Source organism: Macaca nemestrina, chromosome 19, assembly GCF_043159975.1.
Source record: "Macaca nemestrina isolate mMacNem1 chromosome 19, mMacNem.hap1, whole genome shotgun sequence".
In the NCBI taxonomy this organism is placed as follows: domain Eukaryota; kingdom Metazoa; phylum Chordata; class Mammalia; order Primates; family Cercopithecidae; genus Macaca; species Macaca nemestrina.
Genome location: NC_092143.1, coordinates 80,110,141 through 80,136,732, shown reverse-complemented (window position 1 = coordinate 80,136,732; position 26,592 = coordinate 80,110,141). Strand labels below are relative to the sequence as shown.

At 43.5% G+C, this 26,592-nt stretch overlaps 1 protein-coding gene and 1 non-coding gene across 4 annotated transcripts in view; both read left to right on the top strand.

Moving 5' to 3' along the window:
* Window positions 1-17,326: 17,326 nt before the first annotated feature.
* Window positions 17,327-17,433, top strand: LOC112426136 (U6 spliceosomal RNA). Its single transcript, XR_003017418.1, has one exon. It is a non-coding gene; the product is annotated as a U6 spliceosomal RNA (small nuclear RNA).
* Window positions 17,434-20,301: 2,868 nt separating this feature from the next.
* The window catches only part of LOC105478885 (protein phosphatase 4 regulatory subunit 1), a 72,468-nt gene continuing 66,177 nt past the window's right edge, over window positions 20,302-26,592 (top strand). For 2 of the 3 annotated variants that reach the window (XM_071085687.1, XM_071085686.1), the window contains exons 1-2: window positions 20,776-20,910; window positions 21,116-21,160. In XM_071085687.1, the coding sequence (XP_070941788.1) occupies window positions 20,904-20,910; window positions 21,116-21,160 (52 nt within the window). In that variant the 5' untranslated portion in view covers window positions 20,776-20,903. Of the gene's footprint in view, window positions 20,375-20,775; window positions 20,911-21,115; window positions 21,161-26,592 lie in introns of those variants that run through there. The other variant, XM_011736610.2, reaches the window with a different exon arrangement.

The window sequence follows — 26,592 nt, the reverse complement described above, 5'->3', positions numbered from 1 at the left end:
AAACCTTTATCAACCCACTGCTTATAGTTCTTAATATAATCATAAAATATTCTGCCTTTTTTTTTTTGAGACGGAATCTCTCTCTGTCGCCCAGGCTAGAGTGCAGTGGCATGATCTTGGCTCACTACAACTTCCACCTCCTGGGTTCAAGCAATTCTTCTGCCTCAGCCCCCAGAGTAGCTGGGACTACAGGCATGCACCACCACGCCTGGCTAATATTTATATTTTTAGTAGAGACGGGGTTTCGCCGTGTTGGCCAAGCTGGTCTGGAACTCCTGGCCTCAGATGATCTGCCCGCTGAGGCGGGCAGGTGTTGAGGAAAAATATAAAGAAACTGTAGATAAGTCATGTAAGAAACATATAAATGTACATAAAGTACTATACATAAATATAAATCATATATTATATATTATACATATTTATATATCCAATATATTAATTTATATTGTACATATGTAGAATATATAAATGAATATATATATATTGAATATCTATAAATCATATATATATGATTTGAACAGTACACTGAATACATATCATGGCCAAATGCCAAATGACCAAAATTTTTTTTTTGAGATGGAGTTCTGCTCTTGTCATCCAGGCTGGAGTGCAGTGGCACAATCTCGGCTCACTGCAACCTCCACCTCCCGGGTTCCAGTGATTCTCCTGCCTCAGCCTCCTGAGTAGCTGGGATTACAGGTGCCTGCCACCACGTCTGGCTAAGTTTTTGTATTTTTAGTAGAGACAGGGTTTCATCATGTTGGCTAGGCTGGTCTCGAACTCCTGACCTCAGCTGATCCGCCTGCCTCGGCCTCCCGAAGTGCAGGGATTACAGGTGTGAGCCACCGCGCCCGGCCCAAATTGCCAAATCTTAAAAACGATATTCAGCCAAAGCTAGGAGAGATCCAGGTCCTGTCAAAGCAGAAAGAGAAGCTGACTACCACAATCGCAGATTCATCTTCTCAAGTACAGAGATAAATGGCGTGTCCTCAAAAAATTTAATGAAGATTATAATTTTACCCTTACATATTTTAATAACCAATGTTTTAAAGTTTGACATTATTGTCTAGGAACAAAATTTTTCAAAGCTGTCAGCTGTGAATTTGCTTCTGTAGTCACTCAAGTGCATCTTTACGAGGCAAGATTGTCACCAGCACATTGGACGATGGCACTAATCCTTCATTCACAATTGAATATAACTCAAGAAAGGGTCTTCAGTGCTGTATTTTCTCAAAGGAACTATGCGCCAAGATTGGGAAAATCTCAAAAGTGCTTTTTAACTTCAACTACCAAAAAATAGTTGGGAGAACACAGCAAACATTTAAAGTTTGATGAACTCAAATCTATGAGAAAACATTCTTATGACATCTGTTTTTTTAAGTTTATTAGAAGGAACAAAATGTGGGCTACCTAATTTTTCTCTAACCCTTCCTTTTTTCCCTATTGTTCAAGCTTTTTAGTGTATGTATCTGGATTAAAGAAAGTTCATTATGGATTTAATGTATGCTGTTTTGTACTTCTCCCTGTAAAACTGAGATGGCAAAATTAACATTATGCTTTTAATATCTCATTCTTGTGATATGTAAAGAATTTTTCAGATAAAACTTAAGAAAAAAGACTTTTGACCTAAAAGACATTTTCAAAAACTTAAAATAAAATACAGTTCTTACAGATTATTTTGTTTAATGACAAAATTGCAAGTATAGGGCCAGGCACGGTGGCTCATGCCTATAATCCCAGCACTTTGGGAGGCCAAGGCGGGCAGATTTGCTTGAGCCCAGGAGTTCAAGACCAGCCTGGGCAACATTGGGAGAGCCTGTCTCTACAAAACTACAAAAAATCAGCTAGGCATGGTGGCGCATGCCTGTAGTCCCAGCTACTCAAGAGGCTGAGGTGAGAGGATCACCTGGGCCTGGGAGGTCAAGGCCGCAGTGAGCTATAATCGTGGCACTGCACTCCAGCCTAGGCAACAGAACAAGACACTGTTTCAAAAAAAATACAAGTATAACAATTCTGAGAAGATTGGAATCATGATATAATCATGATTATGTTACCTTATGTGATTAATTAAATTTTTATAAATATGTATTGGCTTCACTACTGTGTAGCATTCATCCTAAAATTGACTACCTAAAACACTCTTTTAAATAACAGCTTTCTAAATATATATTAATATGCAGCAGTTTCCCAGGCAATTATAAACTTATGTTTAACTTTAATTGACAGAATTTCAACATAGGAATCACATAAGGAGATTTCACTCTGAGTTATGTTTAGAATGCTTAATTCTGTTTCAAAGGTTATATTCAAATACTAATAACAAATCCACCCCATGGTTATTCCTACGAGATTTCACTCTGACTAAATACGATGATAACCTGTGTACTCACCTGATCACCAAGCAGCAGAATCCCACATGCTAGAAATGATGTTGAAGCAGCACGGGGCTGCTTAGCCTTCTGAAGGCGGTGAAATTAAAGCTGAGATTAAACCACTAAAGTCAAATGCCATCACTTTCCTAATATATGCATTATTTTATTTTATTTTATTTTATTTATTTATTTATTTAATTTTTTTTTTTTTTTTTTTTTTTTTTTTTTTGAGACGGAGTCTCGCTCTGTCGCCCAGGCTGGAGTGCAGTGGCACGATCTCGGCTCACTGCAAGCTCCGCCTCCTGGGTTCATGCCATTCTCCTGCCTCAGCCTCCCGAGTAGCTGGGACTACAGGCGCCCGCCACCTCGCCCGGCTAGTTTTTTGTAGTTTTTAGTAGAGACGGGGTTTCACCGTGTTAGCCAGGATGGTCTCAATCTCCTGACCTCGTGATCCGCCCGTCTCGGCCTCCCAAAGTGCTGGGATTACAGGCTTGAGCCACCGCACCCGGCCGCGTTATTTTATTTTTAAAATGTTGGAAAGACAGGAATGAGAGCTTTGTGAACCTGTGAATCCCAGCCCATCTTCAGTGCCATTAAATGTGGGGGATGGCATTTCCATTTCATAAAAAGCAGTGATGGCTAAAAATAGAAAGCCATCAGTGACAAAGTTAATTGGAATTCAGTTTGATCTGCTAACATTGCTGCCTACATCACTAATTTTGGTTGCTCAGAATGAGTGATTGTTTAATAAGTTCTCTATTGAGTTTACTTACTGAATTTTTACCCTGTACCAGCTACTGTCTCAGTACTTTACAGGTATTACTCCCTTCAGTCCTCACAATGGCCCAATGAGAAAGGCACTTTTATTATATTCATTTTACAAATGTGGAAACCAAATCAGAAAGAGGTGAAGCAATTCAACCAACTGCAGATCAAAAGTATTTGGAAAAAACAAAAAAACAAAAAATGTAACTATATACTTTTTAAAACAGGTTGGGCATGGTGGCTCACGTCTGTAATCCTAGCACTTTGGGAGGCCAAGGCAGGCAGATTACTTGAGGCCAGGAGCTCAAGACCAGCCCGGCCAACCTAGTGAAAATTCGTCTCTGCTAAAAAGACAAAAACTAGCCCGGCGTAGTGGCGCACACCTGTAGACCCAGCTACTCGGGAGGCTGAGACAGCAGAATCACTGGAATGTGGGAGGCAGAGGTTGCAGTGAGCCGAGATTGCTCCACCGCACTCCAGCCCAGGCAACAGAGCGAGACTCTGTTTCAAAATAATACTAATAACAATAATTTTAATAACAAATTTTAAAATACAGTATAAGAACTATTTGCCCAGCATTTACATTGTATTCGTTATTATAAGTAATCTCGAGACGATTTAAAATGTAAGGGAGGATGTGCATAGTTTACATGCAAATACGGTAACATTTCATATAACAAACAGGAGCATTTCAGGATTTTGGTATTCGATGGGGGTCCTGGCACCAATCCCCTCCAGATATGAAGGAACAACTGTATGTGTTTATCCTATTCAAAATAAATATTGTATTTTAATTACCAAGCAAAAGTGACAACTGCTAAAATGGTACAGGGAAAGAAGAGATGAGCTCTATCTAGATAGGAAGTCAAAAGCCATGGCTCCCACCCCCAGCCCTGCTCCTGACTCCTGTTGCTACCTTGAACAAATGGCTCTCTGCACCTTGGTTTCCTTGTCATGTAAATTAAGAGAAAGGTTGAACTAGAATTTTTAATTTCTGAGGGCAGGAATCGTGTGTGGTTTGTTCATCACTGTATGCCCCAAAAGTGTTGAATGAATGACTAACAAAAGAGTAGATGGGGGAAATAAAGAAAAGAAAGACATGAAGTAATTGCTCAAAGACCACACATCTGAAGAGGCAACGCCAGGGTCTGTGGCAGCTGCCTGGCTGCAGAGCCCCTGCTTCCCTCCCCACGCTGCCCTGGTGCGGGTTACATGGAGATGAGTAGTTGTCACATAGCTGGCATTAAGGATTTCCTTTTCTCTCAACTTTCAGGTTAGAGGACTAAGTACCTTTGATTTAATCAGGACGCTACTGTAGTCCCAGTTCACTAGTGGTACCTATCCAAGGGGCTGGAGGTGCAGGGAGAGAGAGAGAATTCTAAACTCGCTGAGTTTGGAAGCTGAGGGAAGCTGAGACTAGGTTGAAGACTTAAAGGGGATGGAAAACATGAAGGGCGAGAGAGAAACAGTGGATAGAAAAAAAAAAAAGATGAGATGCACACTGATTTCTCCCATTTGCCTGGGGAAAGGCAGAGTTTTGCAACAGTTTATTGCAAAAAGCAAAATAATTAGTTATTAAATAATCATAGTAAATCAGGTAAACATTTTCTTTTTCTATTCCTCCCCTCTTCATCTTCTTCTTTCTCTTCTTCTTCATTTTTTTCCTAAAGATGATATAGAGAAAAACTCAGTGTTTGAAATTCTTAGGTGTTGGTGCTGGGCTATATATTGCCACACAAGTCTTTCTGGATGAGGCAATGTTTTTTTGTTTCTTCTTAACACACTTTTATAAATTAAAAGTAAAATATGCATACAGAATATCACCCTAAAAAAGGCATTAGAGAAAAATATCTCCAAATATGTTGAGTTTATCTGGAAATGAGAAAAGAGGATTATAATCTGGATGCATGAAACGGCAAGCCACAAATGCAGCTGGCTGGGGAAGGGCAAAGGGAAGTTCTATTGGCTGAAAGGGAGAAGTTGACATAAGCTACTTAGAAACTGAGCTAATTGGTCCCAGAGGCTCCAAGCGAGTTGTCGTCACTTCATTGGTGAAGATGGTGTTATTGAACAAGTGTTCTTTTGAGAGCATTTTATCTCAATTACTGCAGTCCTAAAGAATGTCTAGTGATAAACTTTGTCATAAAAATACATGTTGAGGCTGGGCGTGGTGTTTCATGGCTGTAATCTCAGCACCTTGGGAGGCTGAGACAGGAGGATCGCTTGAGGCCCTGAGTTTCAGATCAGGCTGGGCAACACAGCCAGACCCCGTCTCTACAAACATTTTTTAAAATTGGCAGGGTGTGGTGGTGCACGCCTGTAGTCCCAGCTACTCAAGGAAGCTGAGGTGGGAGGATCCCTTGAGCCCAGGAATTTGAGGCTGCAGTGAGCTGTCATTGTGCCACTGCATTCTAGCCTGGGTGACACAGTGAGACCCTATTTCAAAAAAAAAAAAGAGAGAAATACATATATATTTGCCAAATGTGCAAGCCATGCAAAGGAGGAGATGCATGTAGGATGCGGAGGGATTTCTTGTGGATTTTTAGAAAGTCCTTGGAAACATTTCTTATTTGAGATGCAAGCCTGAGCCTCCCTCCCCTTTGTCTTCTCAGCCCTATTTCGTCTGAGTCTGACTAAAGCAATTTCATCTTGGCATCTGCAACTTTTATAAGAAAAAAAAATCCCCAAATCATATGATACAGAACGAAAAATTATCACAGAGGTTCACACATAGACAACCATCACTCAGGTTAAGAACTGGAACTTTCCTGTCTGGGCATGGTGACTCACTTCTGTCAACCAGCACTTTGGGAGGTTGAGGCGAGTGGATTACTGAGGTGAGGAGTTGGAGACCAGCCTGGAAAATACGACCAACCCCTATCTCTATGAAAAATACAAAAATTAGCCAGGTGTGGTGGCACATGCCTGTGTGGCTGAGATGGGAGAATCGCTTGAACCCAGGAGGCGGAGGCTACAGTGAGCCGAGATTGTGCCACTGCACTCCAGCCTGGGTGACAAAATGAGAATCCGTCTCAAAAAGCAAAAAACAAACAACAAACAAAAAAACAACTGGAAAATTCCCAAGACCTAGAAGCCCTACTCCAGGCCTGCAGTAATTTTTCATCCCATCTGCAAGGTCACCTCTAAACTGACTACTGGCACCAAGGTTAGTTTTGCCAGTTCTAAAAATTTGAACAAATGGAATCACATAGAATGTATTCTTCAGTGTCCGGCTTCAGTTAACATTATGTTGGTGCTATATGTTCATTTCATAAAGTATGGCAGTTGTTTATTCACTTTCATTTTTATATAGTATCCCATAATATGAATATACCACAATTTTATTCATCCATTCTAAATGTTGATGGACACTAGGATTTCTTCCAGTCCGGGTGTTTTTTACAAATAATGGTGATGTGCACACATTTTTTGGAGTGGAATTGTTGGATCACAGGTTCTGCATGTGTTCAGCTGTGGTAGATATTGCCAAATATTTTCTAACACGGTTGTACCAATTTACATTCCAAAGAGGATTGTATGATAGCTGTGTTAGGCCGGGTATGGTGGCTCACACCTGTGATCCCAGCAGTCTGGGAGGCCAAGGTGGGTGGATCACCTGAGGTCAGGAGTTTCAGACCAACCTGGTCAATATGGTGAAACCCCATCTTTACTATAAATACAAAAATTAGCTGGGTATAGTGGTGCATGCCTGTAGTCCCAGCTACTTGGGAGGCTAAGGCAGGTGAATCGCTTGAACCAGGGAGGTGGAGGTTGCAGTGAGCCAAGATTGTGCCACTGCACTCCAGCCTGGGTGACAGAGTGAGATTCCATCTCAAAAAAAAGAGAAAAAGGAAAAGAAAAAGGCCGGGCACAGTGGCTCAAGCCTGTAATTCCAGCATTTTGGGAGGCTGAGGCGGGCTAATCACAAGGTCAGGAGTTCGAGACCATCCTGGCTAACATGGTGAAACCCCGTCTCTACTAAAAATACAAAAAATTAGCCGGGCGTGGTGGCGGGCGCCTGTAGTCCCAGCTACTTGGGAGGCTGAGGCAGGAGAATGGCGTGAGCCCGGGAGGCAGAGGTTGCGGTGAGCCAAGATCGTGCCACTGCACTCCAGCCTGGGCAACAGAGCAAGACTCTGTCTCAAAAAAAAAAAAAAAAAAGAAGAAGAAGAAAAGAAAAGAAAGAAAGCTGTGTTGTTCTATGTGGTAGGCAGAATAGTGTCCATATTCTCATCCCAAGAACCTGTGAATACGTGACCTCCTCTGGCAACAGGGACTTTGCAGCTGTGATTAAATTAAAGCTATTGAGAAGGGGAGAGGATATTGGTTTACACAGGTGAACCCAATGCCATCATAAAGTTCTTAAAGTGAAAGAGAGAGGAAGAGAGTTAGAGGGTGACGTGACTGTGGAGAAAGGGTCAGAGAGAGGCAACGATGCTGAAGATGAAGAAAGGAGGCCACGAGTCACGGAAAGTGGAGGTATCTAGAAGCTGGAAAAGGACAGGAAATGCGTTCTACCCTAGGGCTTCCAGAAAGGAATGCAGCCCTGCTGGCACTCTGACTTTAACTCAGTGAGATCCGTGTCAGACTTCTGACCCACAGAACTGTAAGATAACATATTTGAGTTGTTTTAAGCTCCTAAGTTTGTGGTAGTTTGTTACAGCATCAACAGAAAACTAAGAGACTCCACATTCTCAACACATTGTCTGTGTTGTAAATTTTTTGCTATTCTGGTGGATGTGTTATGGTATCTCATTACGGTATTTATGTTTCCCTAATGAGAAATGAGCTTGAGCACCGTTTCATATGTTTTTTAGCCATGTAGATATTCTCTTTTATAAAGTGCCTGTTCATACATACTGCCAATTTGCCTACCAGGTTGTCAGTCTTTTTCTCATTGGTTTATAGGTCTTTGTATATTCTGAATATAAACCCTTTTTCAGTTATGTGTGTTGCAGATATCTTCCACTTTACAGCTTGTGTTTTCATTCTCTTAATAGTGTCTTTGCCTAACATAACATCTTTTTTTTTCTTTTTTTCTTTTTTTTCTGAGACGGAGTCTCACTCTGTAGCCCAGGCTGGAGGGCAGTGGTGCAATCTGGGCTCACTGCAAGCTCTGCCTCCCAGGTTCATGCCATTCTTCTGCCTCAGCCTCCGGAGTAGCTGGGACTACAGGCGCCCGCCACCACGCCTGTTTAATTTTTTTGTATTTTTTGAAGAGACGGGGTCTCACCGTGTTAGCCAGGATGGTCTTGATCTCCTGACCTTGTGATCCGCCCGCCTTGGCCTCCCAAAGTGCTGGGATTACAAGTGTGTGAGCCATCGTAACATAACTTCTTAATTTTAATATCATTCAACTTATCTTTTCCTTCGTGGTCAGTGTTATGTGTCTGTTTAAGGAATCATTCTTGGCTGGGTGTGGTGTCTAATGCCTGTAATCCCAGCATTGTGGAAGGCTGAGGCAGGAGGATCACTTGAGCCCAGGAGTTCGAGACCAATCTGAGAAACATAGTGAGACCCTACCTCCAGTAATGAAAAAAAGAAAAGAAAAGAAAAGAAAGAAAAGAAAAGAAAAGAAAAAAAAGAAAAGAAAATCATTCCATACCCCAATGCCAAGAAGATATTCCCCTGTTATCTTTTTCTTTTTTTCTTTTTTCTTTCTTTTTTTTTTTTTTTTTTTGGAAACAGAGCATCACTTTTTTACCCAGGCTGGAGTGCAGTGGCACAATCTCAGCTCACTGCAACCTCCACCTCCCAAGTTCAAGTGATTCTCCTGCCTCAGTTTCCCAAGTAGCTGGGATTACAGGTGCCCACCACCATGCCCAGTTAATTTTTTGTGTGTTTTTAGTAGAGACAAGGTTTCACCATGTTGGCCAAGCTGGTTTTGAACTCCTGACCTCAAGTGATCTGCCCAGCTCGGCCTCCCAAAGTGCTGGGATTACAGGCGTGATGAGCCACCATGCCCGGCCTATGTTATCTTACAAAGCTTTATTTTTTTACCTTTCTTATTTGTATCTAAATTCATCTGGAATTGTTTTCTGTGTATGACGCAAGGTAGCAATCAATTTCCTTTTTTTTGTTTTTTTGTCTCATATGGCACTCCAACCCTCCCAGCCTCGGCTTTCTCCCACAGCTCTATGGTGCTACTTTTGTCTTTTAGTTCTCTACATACTTACTATTGTTATAAATCAGGTATTGATATATGTGTGGGCCTGTTTCTGTACTCTTCATTTTGCTTTATTGGTCTATTTGTTTATGTTCACTCCAACAATGCACTGTCTTAGTTATTGTAGCTTTAATGTAAGTCTAGATATCCAGCAGGGTAAGTTTCTCCCACTTGGTGGCTGTTCTTTGAAATTGGTTATTCTTGGCTTGATTCTTTGCATTTCTACATATACCTTTAGAATCAGGTAGTCAATATCCACTATCCACTTTATGTCATCATAAAGTCCTTAAAAGTGCCAGGCACAGTGGCTCATGCCTGTAATCCCAACACTCTGGGAGGCCAAGGCAGATGGATCACTTGAGGTCGGGAGTTTGAGACCAGCCTGGCAAACATGGTGAAATCCTATCTCTGCTAAAGATACAAAAATAAAAATTAGCTGGGTATGGTAGCATGCAACTGTAACTCCAGCTACTTGGGAGGCTGAGGCAGGAGAATCACTTGAACCCAGGAGGCGGAGGTGATGGTGATCGTGCCACTGCACTCCAGCCTGGGTGACAGAGTGAGACTCTGTCTCAAAATAAATAAATAAATAAATAAAATAAAGTCCTTAAAAGTGGAAGAGAGAAAAAGAGTTAGAGGGTGACGTGACTGTGGAGAAAGGATCAGAGAGATGCAACGATGCTGAAGATGAAGAAAGGAGGCTATGAGTCACTCAAAGTGGAGGTATCTAGAAGCTGGAAAAGGAAAGGAAATGCATTCTACCCTCGGGCTTCCAGAAAGGAATGCAGCCCTGCTGACACTCTGACTTTAACTCAGTGAGATCCGTGTCAGACTTCTGGCCACCCATAAAAATAATCTACGCCGGACACAGTGACTCACACCTGTAATCACAGTACTTTGGGAGGCCAAGGTGGTGGATCACCTGAGATCAGGAGTTCTAGACCAGCCTGGCCAACATTGTGAAACCCTGTCTCTACTAAAAATATAAAAATTAGATGGGTATGGTGGCACAAGCCTGTAATCCCAGCTACCCCGAAGGCTGATATAGGAGAATTGCTTGAACCTAAGAGGCGGAGGTTGCAGTGAGCCAAGATCGTGCCACTGCACTCCAGCCTGGGTGACAGAGGGAGACTCCATCTCAAAACAACAACAACAAAATCTGCTCAGATTTTAATCAGGAATGAATTGAATCTATAAATCAATTTGAAAAACAATTGACTTTTCATAAAATTGAGCTTTCTAATCTGTGGTCTTGATGTAGCCTATCATTTTCTTTCTTTTCTTTTCTATTTTTTTTTTTTTTAAGATGGAGTCTCATTCTGTCGCCCAGGCTGAAGTGCAGTGGTGCAATCTCAGCTCTCTGCAAACTCCGCCTCCCGGGTTCAAGCGATTCTCCTGTCTCAGCCTCCAGAGTAGCTGGGATTACAGGCACCCACCACCACGCCCAGCAAATTTTTATATTTTTAGTAGAGATGAGGTTTCACCATGTTGGCCAGGCTGGTCTCAAACTCCTGACCTCAGGTGATCTGCCCACCTTGGCCTCCCAAAGTGTTGGGATTACAGGCGTGAGCCACCACACCCAGCCAGCCTGTCATTTTCTTTAGAATTCATCAAGTTAATTTCTTTGACAATGTTTTGTAGTTTTCTATGTAATTGTCCTGCACATCTTTCATTAGGATTCATTCTGAGGATTCGACCTTCTTAATGCTATTGCAAGTAACATTAAATTTATAAATTCTATTTATAATTATTGAGTAGTTATATAATAGATATAGAACTGATCTTGTGTCTAATGACTGCTAAATTTACTTTTAAACTTTAAGTTTATTATTATTATTATTTTGAGACAAAGTCTTGCTCTGTCACTCAAGCTGGAGTTCAGTGGCATGATCACAGCTCACTGCAGCCTCGAACTCCTGGGCTTCAAGTAATCCTCTCACCTCAGTTTTCTGAGTAGCTAGTACTACAGGCATGCACCACCATGTATAGCTATTTTTTACATTTTTTGTAGAAATGGGTATGGCTCTATTGTTTAGGCTGGTCTTGAACTCCTGGCCTCAAGTTATCCTACAGCCTTGGTCTCCCAAAGTGCTGAGATTATAGGTGTGAGCCACCACACTCAGCCTATTTTCTATTTTTTTTTTTTTTTTTGAGACAGACTCTTGTTCTGTCACCCAGGCTGGAGTGCAGAGGCATGATCTCGACTCACTGCAAGCTCCGCCTACCAGGTTCACGTCATTCTGCTGCCTCAGCCTCCCGAGTAGCTGGGATCACAGGTGCCTGCCACCATGCCCGGCTAAATTTTTGTATTTTTAGTAGAGACGGGGTTTCACTGTGTTAGCCAGGATGGTCTCAATCTCCTGACCTCGTGATCTGCCCACCTCGGCCTCCCAAAGTGCTGGGATTCCTATATTCACTTTGTATAGTTTATTTCTAGAGTCTTGTATCTTCCACATATATAATCATGTCATTTGTGAATAATTACAGCTTGTCTTTGGATGAGACACATTTTACGTAGGAAGATGTGGAGAAATTAGAACCCTCATACATTGCTAATGAAAATGCAAAACAGTGTGGTTGCATTGGACAACAATTGCCAGTTCCTCAAAGTAGTAAAGATGGAGTTAACAGATAACCCAGCCAAGGCTGCAGTGAGCCTTGATTGTGCCACTGCACTCCAATGTAGGAAACAGAGTGAGATCCTGTTTCAAATAAAACAAAACAAAAACATGAAAAAAACACACGACCCAGCAAATCCACTTCTAGGGATATACCCAAGAGAACTGAAAGCATATATCCACACAAAAACTTGTAGATGAATGTTTATAGCAGCCTTATTCATAATAACTAAAACAAGGAAACAATCCAAATGTCCATTAACTGGTGAAGGGATGAATACAATGTGATATATCCATACAATGAACTATTATTCATTAATAAAAAGATTTTTTAAAAAAAGAATGAAATACTGATACATGCTACAACATAGATGAATATTAAACACATTCAGCTAAGTGAAAGAAGCCAGTCACAAAAGACCACATATTATACAAATCCATTTATGTGAAATGTCCAGAATAGACAAATCCACAGACAGAAAATACATTAGTGGTTACCTAGGACTGGGGTTGTATGTAGTGGCAATCAGGAGAGACAATGATACTTTTTTCTTTTTGGGGTTATGAAAATGTTCTCAAATTAGATGTGATGGTCACATAACTGAATATTCTAAAAACTAATGAATTGTACATTTTAAATGGGGACATTTTATTTTATTTATTATTATTATTATTATTTTTGAGGCAGGGTCTTATTCTGCCACCCAGGCTGGAGTGCAGTAGCATGATTACAACTCACCAACTCACTACAGCCTCCACCTCCTGGGTTCAATCCATCCTCCCACCTCAGCCTCCTGAGCAGCTGGGACTACAGGCATGCATCACCACACCCAGCTAGTTTTTGTATATTTTGTAGAGATGGAGCCTTACCATGTTGCCTAGGCTGGTCTTGAACTCCTGGGCTCAAGCAATCCGCCTGCCTTGGCCTCCCTAAGTGTTGGGATTACAGGCGTGGCCACCTCGCCCAGCTAAATGGGTAAATTTTATAGTCTGTAATTTATATCTCAACAAAGCTATTTAAAGTTTTGGGTTTTTAAATTATTATTGTTGTTGTTGTTTTAAATGGAGTTATGCTTTTTTTTGCCCAGGTTAGAGTGCAATGGCATAATCTCGGCTCACTGCAACCTCCACCTCCCAGGTTCAAGAGATTCTCCTGCCTCAGCCTCCCAAGTAGCTGGGATTACAGGCATGCACCACCACACCAGACTAATTTTTTTTTTTTTTTTAATTTAGTGGAGACAGGGTTTCACCATGTTGGTCAGGCTGGTCTCGAGCTCTTGACTTCAGGTAATCCACCCAAGGTGCTGGGATTACAGGCATGCACCACCACGCACGGCTAAACTTTTTTCCCCCCCGAGACGGAGTCTCCCACTGTCGCCCAGGCTGGAGTGCAGTGGCATGATCTTGGCTCACTGCAAGCTCCGCCTCCCAGGTTAACGCCATTCTCCTGCCTCAGCCTCCTGGGTAGCTGGGACTACAGGCGCCCGCCACCACGCCCGGCTAATTTTTTGTATTTTTAGTAGAGACGGGGTTTCACTGTGTTAGCCAGGATGGTCTCGATCTCCTGACCTCGTGATCCGCCCACCTTGTCCTCCCAAAGTGCTGGGATTGTAGGCGTGAGCCACCGCGCCCGGCCTAGGCTAACCTTTTTTAAATATAGGACTTTGAAAGCTTAAAAAAAGAGGTAAACATACGTTGTTTGGGGGTATAATCTCTAAATTTTTAGAGATTTTAATTTTTTTGTTATACTTTTCTGGGCTCTCCAAGAATATGTATTTTTGTAATTGGAAAATTCAGAAAAGAATAGACGTTACAAAGATGTAGAATTCCAGCCAGCCATGGTGGTTTACACCTGTAATCCCAGCTCTTTAGGAGGCTGAGGTGGGAGGATTGCTTGAGCCCAGCAGTTCCAGACTAGCCTGGGCAACATAGTGAGACCCCATCTCAAAAAAAAAAAAAAGATGTAGAATTCCACCCTTCCCAACACCTGCCACATACCCACAAGCAGCAGCAACAAACCCTCCTGAAAAACCAAGACCATCATTTGAGGGAGAAGTGAGTTGGCACCTGAGTTCAAGGTTGTCTACCTGGATGATTTGTCTGAGTAATGAAATGGTGGTAAACTGCAGCTAAACAAGCCAAGGGCAGCTGGTGAGAGGACACTGTTAAGGCACTTGCTTGGGATTTTCACAGAATTGTGATGAACAAAATATTATATGAGAAAGATAATTTTTGTATCCGTGGCCAGAATAATTGAAACAGGTTAGTTAAAAAGTTATTAGTATGGGTTTGAAGTGGTTAATATCTTGGTCAGGATATTGAGCGGGAAACGGAGTGAAGGGGTGACTCCTAAAATGTTTCAATGACAAAATCCTCAGGGAATAGTGATGACTTAAATGGAATTAGAGATTATACCAAGACACCATACATGTGGAAAGACTAGAAGTTCTCTTAACATGAAAGAAGTTGACTAAGGACCATTTTGACAGAAAAGCAATGAATGTGAGGATATGAAAACTCTATTGCCATTATTTAGAATTAGGATTCCAATGTTTGAATCCTAGTTTCCCTATTTGCTTTCTTTCTTTCTTTTTTTTTGAGACAGTCTCACTCTGTCACCCAGGCCAGGGTGCAGTGGCACCATCTCGGCTCACTGCAAACTCCACCTCCTGGGTTCAAGCGATTCTAGTGCCTCAGCCTCCCGAGTAGCTGGGATTACAGGCATGTGCCACCACGCCCAGCTAACTTTTGTATTCTTAGTAGAGACAGGGTTTCACCATGTTGGCCAGGCTGGTCTCGAACTCCTGGCCTCAAGTGATCCGCCCGCCTCAGCCTCCCAAAGTGCTGGGATTGCAGATGTAAGCCACCATGACAAAACCCCTATTTGCTTTTTGATCTCTGTCAAAATACCCAACCTTTTTGAGCTTCGATTTCCTATATTTTTAAAATAGTAATATCAATTTCTACTTCATAGCCTGTTTTAAATAAATCAGAAAGCACATAAAAGCACTTAACAGGCTGGGCACAGTGGCTCACACTTGTAATCCCACCATTTTGGGGAGCCGAGGCAGGTGGATCACTTGAGGTCAGGAGTTTGAGACCAGCCTGGCCAACGCGGTGAAACCCCATCTGTACAAAAAACAAAACAAAACAAAAACAAACAAACAAAAATTAGCTGAGTGTGGTGGTGGGCGCCTGTAGTCCCAGCTACTCAGGAGGCTGAGACACGAGAATCGCTTGTATCCGGGAGGTGGGGGTTGCAGCAAGCTGAGATTGTGCAACTGCACTCTAGCCTGGGTGATGGAGCAAGACTCCATCTCAGAAAAAATAAAAAAGAAAAGAAAAGAAAAAGCACTTAATATAATGTCTGGCACATGCTCTGAAAAATATTTTATATATATGGTAATATTACCATTGGGGGAACTGGTGTGAAGGGGACATAGGATATCCTGGCACATCATTTGAAACTTCATGTAAATCTATAATTGTTTCTAAATAAAAAGTTAGAAAATGTATTAGCTATCTAGTCTGGGAATTGTGTTGTGTCATTGTGCTAATATTTTTCTCACCAAAGGAAGGAACCAAGGACCAGAGACACAAGCAATTTGTTACAAAGAGTTACAGAGAAGTGAAATGAGAATGGAAGTAATTTCTTCTGAATCATATTACCATAGAGCAGCCTTACTGTGAAGGGAGCTTAGAATTAGGGCAGTTAACCACTGAACTTATCTGGGTTTGAATATGTGGTTTGCTATGGTTTATTTCCTGGTTCAACTTGACTCATTCATTCAGATTCAGAATAATAAATATTTAAATGTTTAAAATAATAAGCATCTAAAATGATAAGCATTTCCTCCCCATGTACTCTGTGCTAGGCATTGTGGAAGCCCCTCCCATATTGCTTTGAATGCGATTGCAACTAAAGGTTTCTGAATTCTAAGAGAAAGGCACAAAGGAAATTTACTACTGCCACTCTAATCCATTTAGTGCTCACTGTTTAAACATCTTTGTTTTCTCTTAATGAAATTAAAATGTGTGGAACAAATTGTATAGGATGTAGTACCTCCTCAGTGGGGAATTCTTTTGCCTCTACTAACCTGGAGCATTGGGAAAAGCACAGGACTAGGGAACACAGTGGATAAGAAAAAGAGGGTTTATTTTCCTTTATACTCAGTTTACAGTAGTGATTCCAGCAGGATGCACTATTTTGTTCAGAAAAAGCTGATGCGAAGAAACTTGGAGCTGTGGCTGATGACCTTGGGACAGAGTTGAGGTTCTGTTGCATTCTTGGGGCAGTGTTCAGCTCCTGTAAATGCAGAAATAACAGCCCTGAATCAGGGTAACTCTGGATAGAGCTCAGTTCTGTAGGTATTTTTCCCTTTCCCTCCCTCCCTCCCTCCCTCCCTCCCTCCCTCTCTCCCTCCCTCCCTCTCTTAGGTCAGTGTGAGAATATGTCTCTTTAGCTGACGTGAATAAAGAGATCAAATATCTTTGAAAAACTATGAAAGTTCTAGGAAAGGCTAAGGCTTCACATTCAGAATGTCACCTTTACAGGGAGCTTTAAAGGGAGATGGAAGCAGCATAGAGCGGAGGACATGTAAAATTTCACAAATATTTACCTTTATACAATTTTTTTTTTTTTTTTTTTTTGAGATGGAGTCTCACTCTGTCGCCCAGGCCGGAGTGCAGTGGCGCGATCTCGGCTCACTGCAAGCTCCACTTCCTGGGTTCACGCCATTCTCCTGCCTCAGCCTCCCGAGTAACTGGGACTACAGGTGCCTTCCCAGCTAATTTTTTTGTATTTTTAGTAGAGACTGGGTTTCACTGTGTTAGCCAGGATGGTCTCAATCTCCTGACCTCGTGATCTGCCCGCCTCAGCCTATCAAAGTGCTGGGATTACAGGTGTGAGCCACTGTGCCCGGCCTTACCTTTGTACAATTTATAGAAATGTATAAGAGGCTTTAGGTAAGAGACTGGCAATTAATTTTTTTAATTGTTCTTTTTCTCTTTTTTTTTTTTGTGAGACAGAGTGTCACTCTGTGTCCCAGACTGGAGTGCAATGGCGTGATCTCGGCTCACTGCAACCTCTACCTCCTGGGTTCAAGTGATGCTCCTGCCTCAGCCTCCCTAGTAGCTGGGATTACAGGCATATGCCACTACGCCCAGCTAATTTTTTGTATTTTTAGTAGAGATGGGGTTTCGTCGTGTTAGCCAGGCTGGTCTCAAACTCCCAACCCCAGGTGATCCGCCCACCTCAGCCTCCCAAAGTGCTGGGATTACAGGCGTGAGCCACCACACACAGCCTAAAAATTGTTCTTATTTGAAAATGAGTCTATGAGGGACATTTTGTCAACCTGGTTTCAAAAAAAGAGATGAATGAAATGAATGGTAAGAATTTGTTTAATGTGCTCATTTCAGCAGCACATGTACTAAAATTAGACTGATACAGAGAAGATTAGCATGGCCCCTGCGCAAAGATGACACACAAATTCATGAAGCAGTTCATTAAAAAAAGTAAAGAAATATTTGTTCAAAAATCATTTTTAATTACATAAGTATTTCTCCATTTTTCAGATTGTATAATAAATAATACGTCTGTCTTTATATACTTTCAGTTTCAGGAATGATAATTCTGAAGAAAAAAGTGAATGGTTCATCACCGATGCAAAAATTAACAAACATGATAGTGGCTAGCAACGTCAGGTAGGTTTTATTTATTAGCAATGTTTTCCCCACGATTTTTTTTTTATGTTTGTTTGTGGTTGAAAAGCCAAACACATTAATTTCCAAGGCTCATTGGCTGCTAAGAAAAATTGTCACTGTGGCCAGGTGCAGTGGCTCCTGCCTATAACCCCAGCACTTTGGGAGGCTGAGGTGGGCAGATTACCTGGGCCCAGGAGTTTGAGACCAGCCTGGACAACATGGCAAAACCATGTCTCTACCAAAAAATACCAAAATTAGCTGGGTGTGGTGGCGCCCACCTGTAGTCCCAGCTACTCAGGGGGCTGAGGTGGGAGGATTGCTAGAGCCCGGGAGGTGGAGGGTGCAGTGAGCTAAGACTGCACCACTGCACTCCAGCCTGGGTGACAGAGCAAGACCCTGTCTCAAAAACAAACAAAAACCCTTTAATTATCATTTGGAAGAGGACTTATTTTTAAAAATGCAGGCCTTAGTACTTACATAGTTGGATGATGCTTTTTGAAAAATGACTTGGGGGACACTCCTCCTATATTTTACACATTTCAGTGGCAGAACAGGATAACAATTCAGACCTCCTGTGTGCTCTGACCATGGACAACACACAGCTCTGTCATCCTCAAGCTGCACTGTAAGTGAAGCTGGGGTAACGGTATGTAGAACAATGATTGGTATTATTTGTTTAAATATTATTTCTTATAAGAAGGCAACAGAGTGCAGTTTGTAAATACCGGTTTAAAAACTCCTTTCTTTTAGAAAGGAGAATGAGAGAAAGCGAAATATAAAAAACACATACTTGTGCTGAACCATGAATGACACCATCACAGAAATATCTAAAAACCATACTGCTTAAAGGCACTTGTTGCAATGTGTAATTCAGCTAAGATGATAATCAAATGCATAGCTCTTGAATACAGAAAAATGATACAAATCCTCCTCATTTGCTGCCCTTCCCACAGAATACTGAGATAAAACTTATTGAGGCCCAGCTACCAAAGGCAGAATTAGTTGTTCCATATCCTAGGCTAGCATTTGGTACATAGCCCCTATTTTATCATGATTACTGAGAACTGTTAAGTCTAACTCGACTGTGTAGATCAAGACAGTTTTATCTTAGTGCATCCAGTGGCTGAAGCACAGTTGGCACCCTGTAGATTTTGTGTTGTTGCAGTGAGATCACCAGTTACTATAAAGAGCTGATTTGGGCTGGGTTTGGTGGCTCACACCTGTAATCCTGGCACTTTGGGAGACCAAGGCCAGAGGATTGCTTGAGGCCAGGAGTTCAAGACCTGCCTGGGCAACATAGTAGAACCACATCCCTACAAAAATTTTAAAAATAAATTAGCCAGGTGGAGTGGCCCGCACCTGTAGTTCTAGTTACCTGGGAGGCTGAGATGGGAGGATCTCTCGAGGCCAGGAGCTCGAGGTTACAGTGAGTCATGATTGTGCCACTGTACTCCAGCCTGGGCTACAAGGCAAGACTTCGGCTCTAAAAAAAAAATTGTTTTTTAATGAAAAAAAGAGCTGATTTGGCTCTTTCTTCCCCCATTTACCCAGAATTGCTTAAGTGGTAGATACTGACAAGGTATCTCAGCAGAGCAGAATTCTCATGGTTTGAGTCAGTCGGGACCAATTTATGTTGATGTGAATTTCTAACTCCTTTGTCATTCTGAGTGTGTCAGCTGAATTCACGTAAGGGCATTCATCAAGGAAGGAAGAGAAACAGCCTTTAGTTTTAACTATTTTATAGCTGAGAAAATTAGACACATACTCCGAGTTACGGGGTCTATTCTGATTTTTATTACTCCTAGAAATTTCATACAGACTATAATCTATCTTGTTAGTAATATCTGATAGGGAATTTTTTGGAATAGCTATGTGTAGAAACTATTTTATTACACAGATTTAGGAATCTCAGAGGATCTGATTCCTTCGTCTCTAAATCTTCAATGGCATTAAATGCCAATACATTGTCCTTGGTCAAGATTACAACGCAGAAAGGAACAAGCTAATTAACTATTTAGAATTCCCTCTCCTAAGAGACCACATCGACAAAGTGGCACCATAACACAGTTTGGTGTTTTGTTGATCACTTTAGGATACCACCACCATTTTGGAGGCTTTGGGTGGAGCTGGGGATAAAGCCATGGAGGCAGAACCGTGTCGGAAAACCTGGGTTTAGCCCCACTTTGTACTTGGGTGTTTGAGCTAATCGCTTAAGTCACGTAAAACAACAAGACTAATAAAGTCTGGGACACAGACTTTAACACCTCAAGTGCTGCCAAAAGTATTTAAAAGCCAAAAGCGAATCACAGGCACCCTTCACCGAGCACCTCCTAGACATCAAGAACCGTGCTAGGTTCCCTACATTCTTCATTTAATGCCAATAACCCCACGAAGCAGGTATCACCTTCATTCTACAAATGGGCCCCACTCCTACCAACTAACTGGCTGATTCAGGATCTGACCCCAGGCCTGCCAACGCTCCCGCTGGCGGATTGCCCGCCTTGTCAGCTCGAGTTAGCAGGACGTGGGAGTAAAAACCCGGCGCCCCAGCCTTCACCGTGCTGCACGAGGAAGCTGGCTAGGCAGGCATGACTTTGTCAGTCAACCACCCCGCAGCCGGGCCCTGGGCTTTGTTAGCAGCCACTTGGCGAGGGCCCCGGGCGGGTGGGGAGGCGGCGCTTCCTCCAAGAGGAGGTGGGACCCCGGCTCCGCCGACCTCGGAGCCGCCCCGGCCCCGGATCGCCGACGACGTACGTGCAGGCCTAGGGATGGGGAGCGAGCCACGAGCGGCGTGCCCGCCGAGATGGCTGCGGCCTGCAGGGCGGTGGGCGAGGCCGGTGACCCAATAAAGCGGCCGGTCCGCGGGAGGCCCCGCCCGGCCGGGTTCCGGCACTCGCCGCAGGGTCCCGGCCGGCGGCAGTTTGCGCGCCCCCGTCCGCAGCGCTCGGCTTGAGGGCGGCTTGGGCCGAGGGTGTGAGCGCGCGCCGCCGGGCCGGGGCCCGGCCGGGAGCGGGGAAGGCGGGAGGCGGGAGCGCCGGTCGCCCGGGAGCCGCGCAGAGGAGCAGGCGGGGCGGGACGCGGCCGGGGGCCCAGGCGTCCGGGAGCCGCGCCGCCCGCGGCAGGCCCGGGCCCTCGGCCCGCCCCGCGCGCGCGCCCCCGCCAGCCCGGCCCTCCTCCTCCCCGCCGCCCCTCCCGCGCGCGTCCACCGGCTCCCCGGCTCGCGCCGCTCCATGTAGCCCCGGATCCCCGGGCGGCCGCGGAGGAGGGGGCGACCACAAGATGGCGGGTACGTGGCCCCCTGTTCTCCGGGCGGCGGCGGCGGCTCCTCGCGCCCACCCGCCCTCCGCCGCCGCCCTGAGTGGCGGCCGGGCCGGGGCCGGCGTGGGGTCCCGGCGCGGGGAGGCGCCGCCGGGGCGGGAGGGCGGGCGGTGGGGGCGTCGCGCCGGGCCCCGGGGCGCTGACCGGGCCTTTCTTCTCTCTCCTCGGCGCAGACCTCTCGCTGCTCCAGGAGGACCTGCAGGAGGACGCCGACGGATGTGAGTGGCCCGACCTCGCGGTGGCCCGGCAGCCCGCGGGGAGCGGCCGGGGAGGGCGGGCTGCGGCGCGGCCTGGGCCGGGCCCTGGCTGGCTGAGGGGACGGTGGGCGAGGGCGGCCCCGGGCGGGCTGGGGTGGCGATTTTGGGGGAAAATCTCGCGTCCGTGAGGAAACGGCGCGCCCAGGTTCCGCTGGGGGAGGGAGACGCCCGGAGTAACGCCCAAGTTCGCTTTCCGCCCTTCGCTCTCCTCTCCCGGCGCCCCCGAATCGCCCGCGGGCTCGGCAGTGGCGCGGCTGTTTTGGAAGGAGAAGCCGGTGGGGCAGGATTTGAAGTGGGGTTTGGGTGTGTTTCGGCCCCGGGTGTCCCCTTCCCCCGTCCCTCTAGGAAGGAAGAGGCTCGCGCGGGAGGTGTGTTTCCTTAGAGTGGCTCTTCCAGGAGCGTCGGGGGGGGCAGCCTGGGCCCCGGTAGCCGTCTGGGCTCCCCGACCCGGTTTTGGGTCGTTTGAGGATGACATACCTGTCATTTTACTTGGGCTGGGAGCAGTTTCTAGATTGCTCCCGATGTGATTCGTGGATTACGGGAAGGTTAGAAGGTGTGGCCTCGTCAGGAATTACTAGGTTTGAAGAGCATATTTCTTTAATGCAGATACTCAGAAATCACCCAGCCCTTCTTCAGTGTTAACAGTGCAGCCTTCCTTTGAGGTACTGAAGTTTTTAGAGAGTTGACGTTTTTATTTTTAAAAAGACAAAGTTTTTGACGTTTCCTGATGGCGACGGAATTGATATTTAGAAAGGAATTTTTCGTCTTATATGTACTTTCCTAAGTCTTAGAAGATAATTTGGGTCACGATAGAAAAGACAGAGTTAAGCAGGTTTGTATTGAAAGAAGTGACAGATTGCAGTTAACTTAAAATAGTTTCTATTCATGCTAATCTTCCAAAATAGTGACCCATCAGAAAAATCAATAGGTTTTGAGATGCATTTTAAAAATGAAGAGTGTGCAAAATGTATAAGCGTAGATCATGGGATGGATAAGGGACCAAGAAATTGTTCTGAGTTGAGATGCTAAGCATAGTAGAATTGTGGTCTGTTTAGTGGAAAGCCTACTGGATGCTGAGATTGACTGTCTAATACCTGTGTAAGTAATTTCAGAGATGGTTGCAGTTTGAAATTACTCTTTTAAATACTCTGTAGTTAATCCTTAACATTGTCTAATGTGCTTCCCTTACTCAGAGTAAACTGAATTTTTAGATTCCTGGTGGTTTTGAGTAAAGTAAAGGGCATTTACTATTTAGATGGATTATTTGAAACGAGTGATTTATCTTTAAATGAACCACGTCCAGACTTTGGTTAAGTCTGTGTTTTTAGTGGGGTGGCTCAAAACAGCTCTCTTAAAGGGAGCAGTACTCATGTAGTGAAGGGCGGCTTTAACATTTTATTTAATGTTTACCGTAAGCCACTTCTCTGCCTAATAGTAAGTTTGAGATATTGTTTAAGGCAGCTATTGATTTCAGGTCTCTTGCCAGGTTAGGATTGGAGAAGTGGCCCTGATTATGTTACCTCGAGGAGGGCTTTTTAGATTTATGTTCGACTTCGTAAATAAAAGATTCATTCATTCAGCAAGTAGTTATGACTGTCTGGAGCAAAAACTTCTCACTCCTGAAGGATGAAATGCGGTGTCAGTTTCTTCCCTAGCCCCCAACAAGCACAGTGTAGAGGGGAAGGCATACCTGTGAAAAATTCAGCCATGAGTTTGAAGACTCTGCCCGGTACTAGGGATGGAGCTCTGAGAAGGGTGGGCACAACCCATGCCCTCTAGTGGTTTACAAGCAGTTTTGAATCTAGGTGTATAGTACTATTACAGTTACAGACTTGGAGCCAGGCTGCTCTGTTCGTCTTAGCAGTGTCTTTTTGGGCAACTCACTTAACCTCCCTATGCCTCAGTTTTGTCATTTGTAAGTAGACATAAGAAATATTACCTGCTTCATAGAGTTGTTCAGGACTATACGTGAGTTAGTGCCTGTGAAGCACTTGGAACAATTCCTGGTAAACGGCGATGATTATGATTATGTTTGCTGTTATGAGAAAAGAGCAAGGGAAGCTTGAAAGAAGAGCAGAGTAGGAAACACTGATGTTGAACCTTCCAGAATGAAGGTACTTACAGATGCTGCCAACGCTTGCAACTAACTTTTTTTTTTTTTTTTGAGATGGAGCTTCACCCTTGTTGCCCACGCTGGAGTGCAATGGCGCGATCTCGGCTCACCGCAACCTCTGCCTCCTGGGTTCAAGTGATTCTCCTGCCTCAGCCTCCTGAGTAACGGGATTACAGGCGTGCGCCACCACGTCCAGCTAATTTTGTACTTTTAGTAGAGACAGGGTTTCTCCATGTTGATCAGGCTGGTCTCAAACTCCCGACCTCAGGTGATCCACCTGCCTTGGCCTCCCAAAGTGCTGGGATTACAGGCGTGAGCCACTGCGCCCGGCTGCAACTCACTTTTTAAAGATTCTGTTTCCTATGCATTTTAATTTAGGGTAAAACAGACATTGAAGACACAATAGTTATTTGCATATTCATAATTTGGTTGAAGGCTTTGTTAGAGTAATTGCTTGTCAGTTACTAAAGTGTTTGCAGGTGATACCTTTACCCAGAACATTCAGGAACAGAGGACCTTTGGACATATGGCCAGTTGAAGGACCACTTCCCTTCTCTTGTGAAGGGAGAAAGAATGAGGAGGAGCACTGGGCCATGGTGCCTGCTTAGAGAGCAAGATGGTTGGTAAGGGAGTGAGAAAGCTGTCACATCCTGGAGAAGCTGGAGAAGGTAGAGGACCCAAAGGTAGAGGAATGGAGCTTGGGCTGCCCTTACAACACGGTTGTTATCTCATGAGCCTGAGTTTCTCTGTCTATGGCAAAACTCCAGAGTATGGAGGCCAATCATCAGCCAAGGTAGGTGTAAGTTGGCCCTTGATATGGGAAGAAATTATTTTCTGGTCAAGCTCTAGAATCTTGGTTGCCCTTCCTAAGTGCAGAACCTGGGCTATGAGGGAAGAGAGAGTAAGTTCTGTTGTGCAGATGATCTAGGAAAGGACCTAGCTGGAGTCTAGGACTGGAAAGAGGGTCATTGCCAGACATTGGTAAGAGTCTCACGTCTTTCGATTTGATTTGTTTTAAGCCCATCTCTGTATAGAGGCATAGAGTTGGGGAGAAGGTTGGTCAAAGACTGACTTGACTGATAACCTTTGGAGGAGAAAAAAAAATCTAATGAGGAAAAAATGGATGGTATTGTATTTGTATATATATCTCAAAAGGTCATAAAGGTAAGTAAATGAAATCATTATCAGGTACTGTTAAATTTAGGAGAATAGGCTGGGCGTGGTGACTCATGCCTGTGATCCCAGCAGTTTGGGAGGCCGAGGTGGGCAGATCACGATGTCAGGAGATCGAGACCATCCTGGCCAACCTGGTGAAATGTCTACTAAAATACAAAAAAATATTAACTGGGCGTGGTGGCGTGCACCTGTAGTCACAGCTACTCAGGAGGCTGAGACAGGGAAGCTGCTTGAACCCGGGAGGTGGAGGTTGCAGTGAGCCAAAATTGTGCCACTGCACTCCAGCCTGGCGACAGAGCAAGCCTCCATCTCAAAGAAAAGTTTAGGAGAATAATGCAGTAAAACTATATGTATTTAAGTTTAAAAGTGATACTTTCAATACTGTATCATGAAATACTTTGAATTTCAGATTGAAAGCAAACCAGTGACTCCATTTGAATATGGTTATCTCAGCGGATTTCAGAGTTGGATAAACCCTTTTTAATTTTTTATATTTAATTATGTACGTTAAGTAATAGGAGACAATACAAAATTGTAGATGTTTAGAAAAAAGTTATTTCAGATTTCTATTTTAGTTTCCAAAGATTCAATTTTGATTCACATTTAAGTTGGTAGATTCCTAAAATGAAATGAGACTAAGATACAGTTAAGATTTGATGAGCTAATGCTTGTAAAACTAATTTCACTTAAGGAGTTTCATTAGAACTGAAACTTTTATCAAAGCAGTATGTTGAATATCATTTTTAAAGAATGGCTAGGTAACGCTTAGTTTACAGTGCCTTTCATACACGGGTTATTCTTCCCAGCAGTCCTGTGATGTAGGCTATGGTATTCTAATACTAATAAGTAAGTTGACTAATGCCCAAAGGGACTAAAGAAACAAAACTCCTAAGTTTAGATGGAATTTAAACTAGACCTTCTGATTCTAAATATCATACTTTGAATATTATATTTTCTTAAATGGCCCAGTTTAAAATATTGATCAACCCAAACTTGTATAGCCAGTTTCTTTGAACTCATTCTTAAAGTACCCTTGCAAATTAATCTGGGATGCTGCATGTGGTTTAGTTTATGCCTGGAGAATGATAGAGAGGATGGAGCTTGGGTATAATGCAGCTTATTTAGTCGTTAATTTTTATTTCAGCTGTAACTAAGTATAACGTTGAAAAGTTTTTGAAGCTATGTTACTGAGTATGCCATACAACAAATTTTTTTCATATTGAAGTTTTGGAATCCTTTTACATTATGCTGTTTTTTGGGTTTAAGGGCAGTGTTGAAGTGGAGTGAAGAATGGGTCCAGAACTAACTGAGGGTAACCGCCTAGACCGCACTCTGTGCAGAATCCCAGGCCCTCCTACCACTTTTCAAAACCAGTTCTGATAAGCTTAGAGTCTTTGTTGCTGGGGGAGGTGAGGAGCAAAATATTGGTGCTGTATCCGGTAGCAGCCAGGGAATCATTCAGAAACCTTAGGAAGGTGCCCTTGAACATGAATGATATTTAGGAGTATTGTTAAATAGGGATTTGGGAGGGTGAGTCATGAGACCTGGTAGCCTGTTTTGACTGCTGCCAACAAGCCTGGATGTAGAAGTCTTTATTTAGAGATAATATCATTGATAAACTAGAAAAGAGTGCTTTTAAAATGGTTCCGGTGGTACCCACATGTGTGTAGGATCAATTAATGATACTTAGGCTAACAACTCCCCACATAAAATTGAGAGAGAGAGAAACCCCTTTGTAAATATGCATGGGCCTGTAGCGTCAAGATGCACTGCCCTTCCCCCTCCAGAAAAAAAAAAAAAAAAAACAAAAAAAACACCTAAATGCATACTTTTTGTTAGTTCCTGCCTGTGAAAGATAAATAGACCTCAGGAGGTAAAGTTCAGAAGTCTGCCGCCACATTTGTTTGATCTCTGGTTTATTATTTCTGGTCCTTTTCCCTCAGTCCCCTCAAAACAATGAATGTATGTTTATTAAACTACTGTTACTTTGCTTCCATGTTTGTATTATATCTCTTTTTTTATACTTTGGAGTAAAAGTATTTGAAAGTTCCTAAATTTGAATTAGAGTTTTGTTGTTGTTTTTAAATTGGGTCTGAGAATAAAC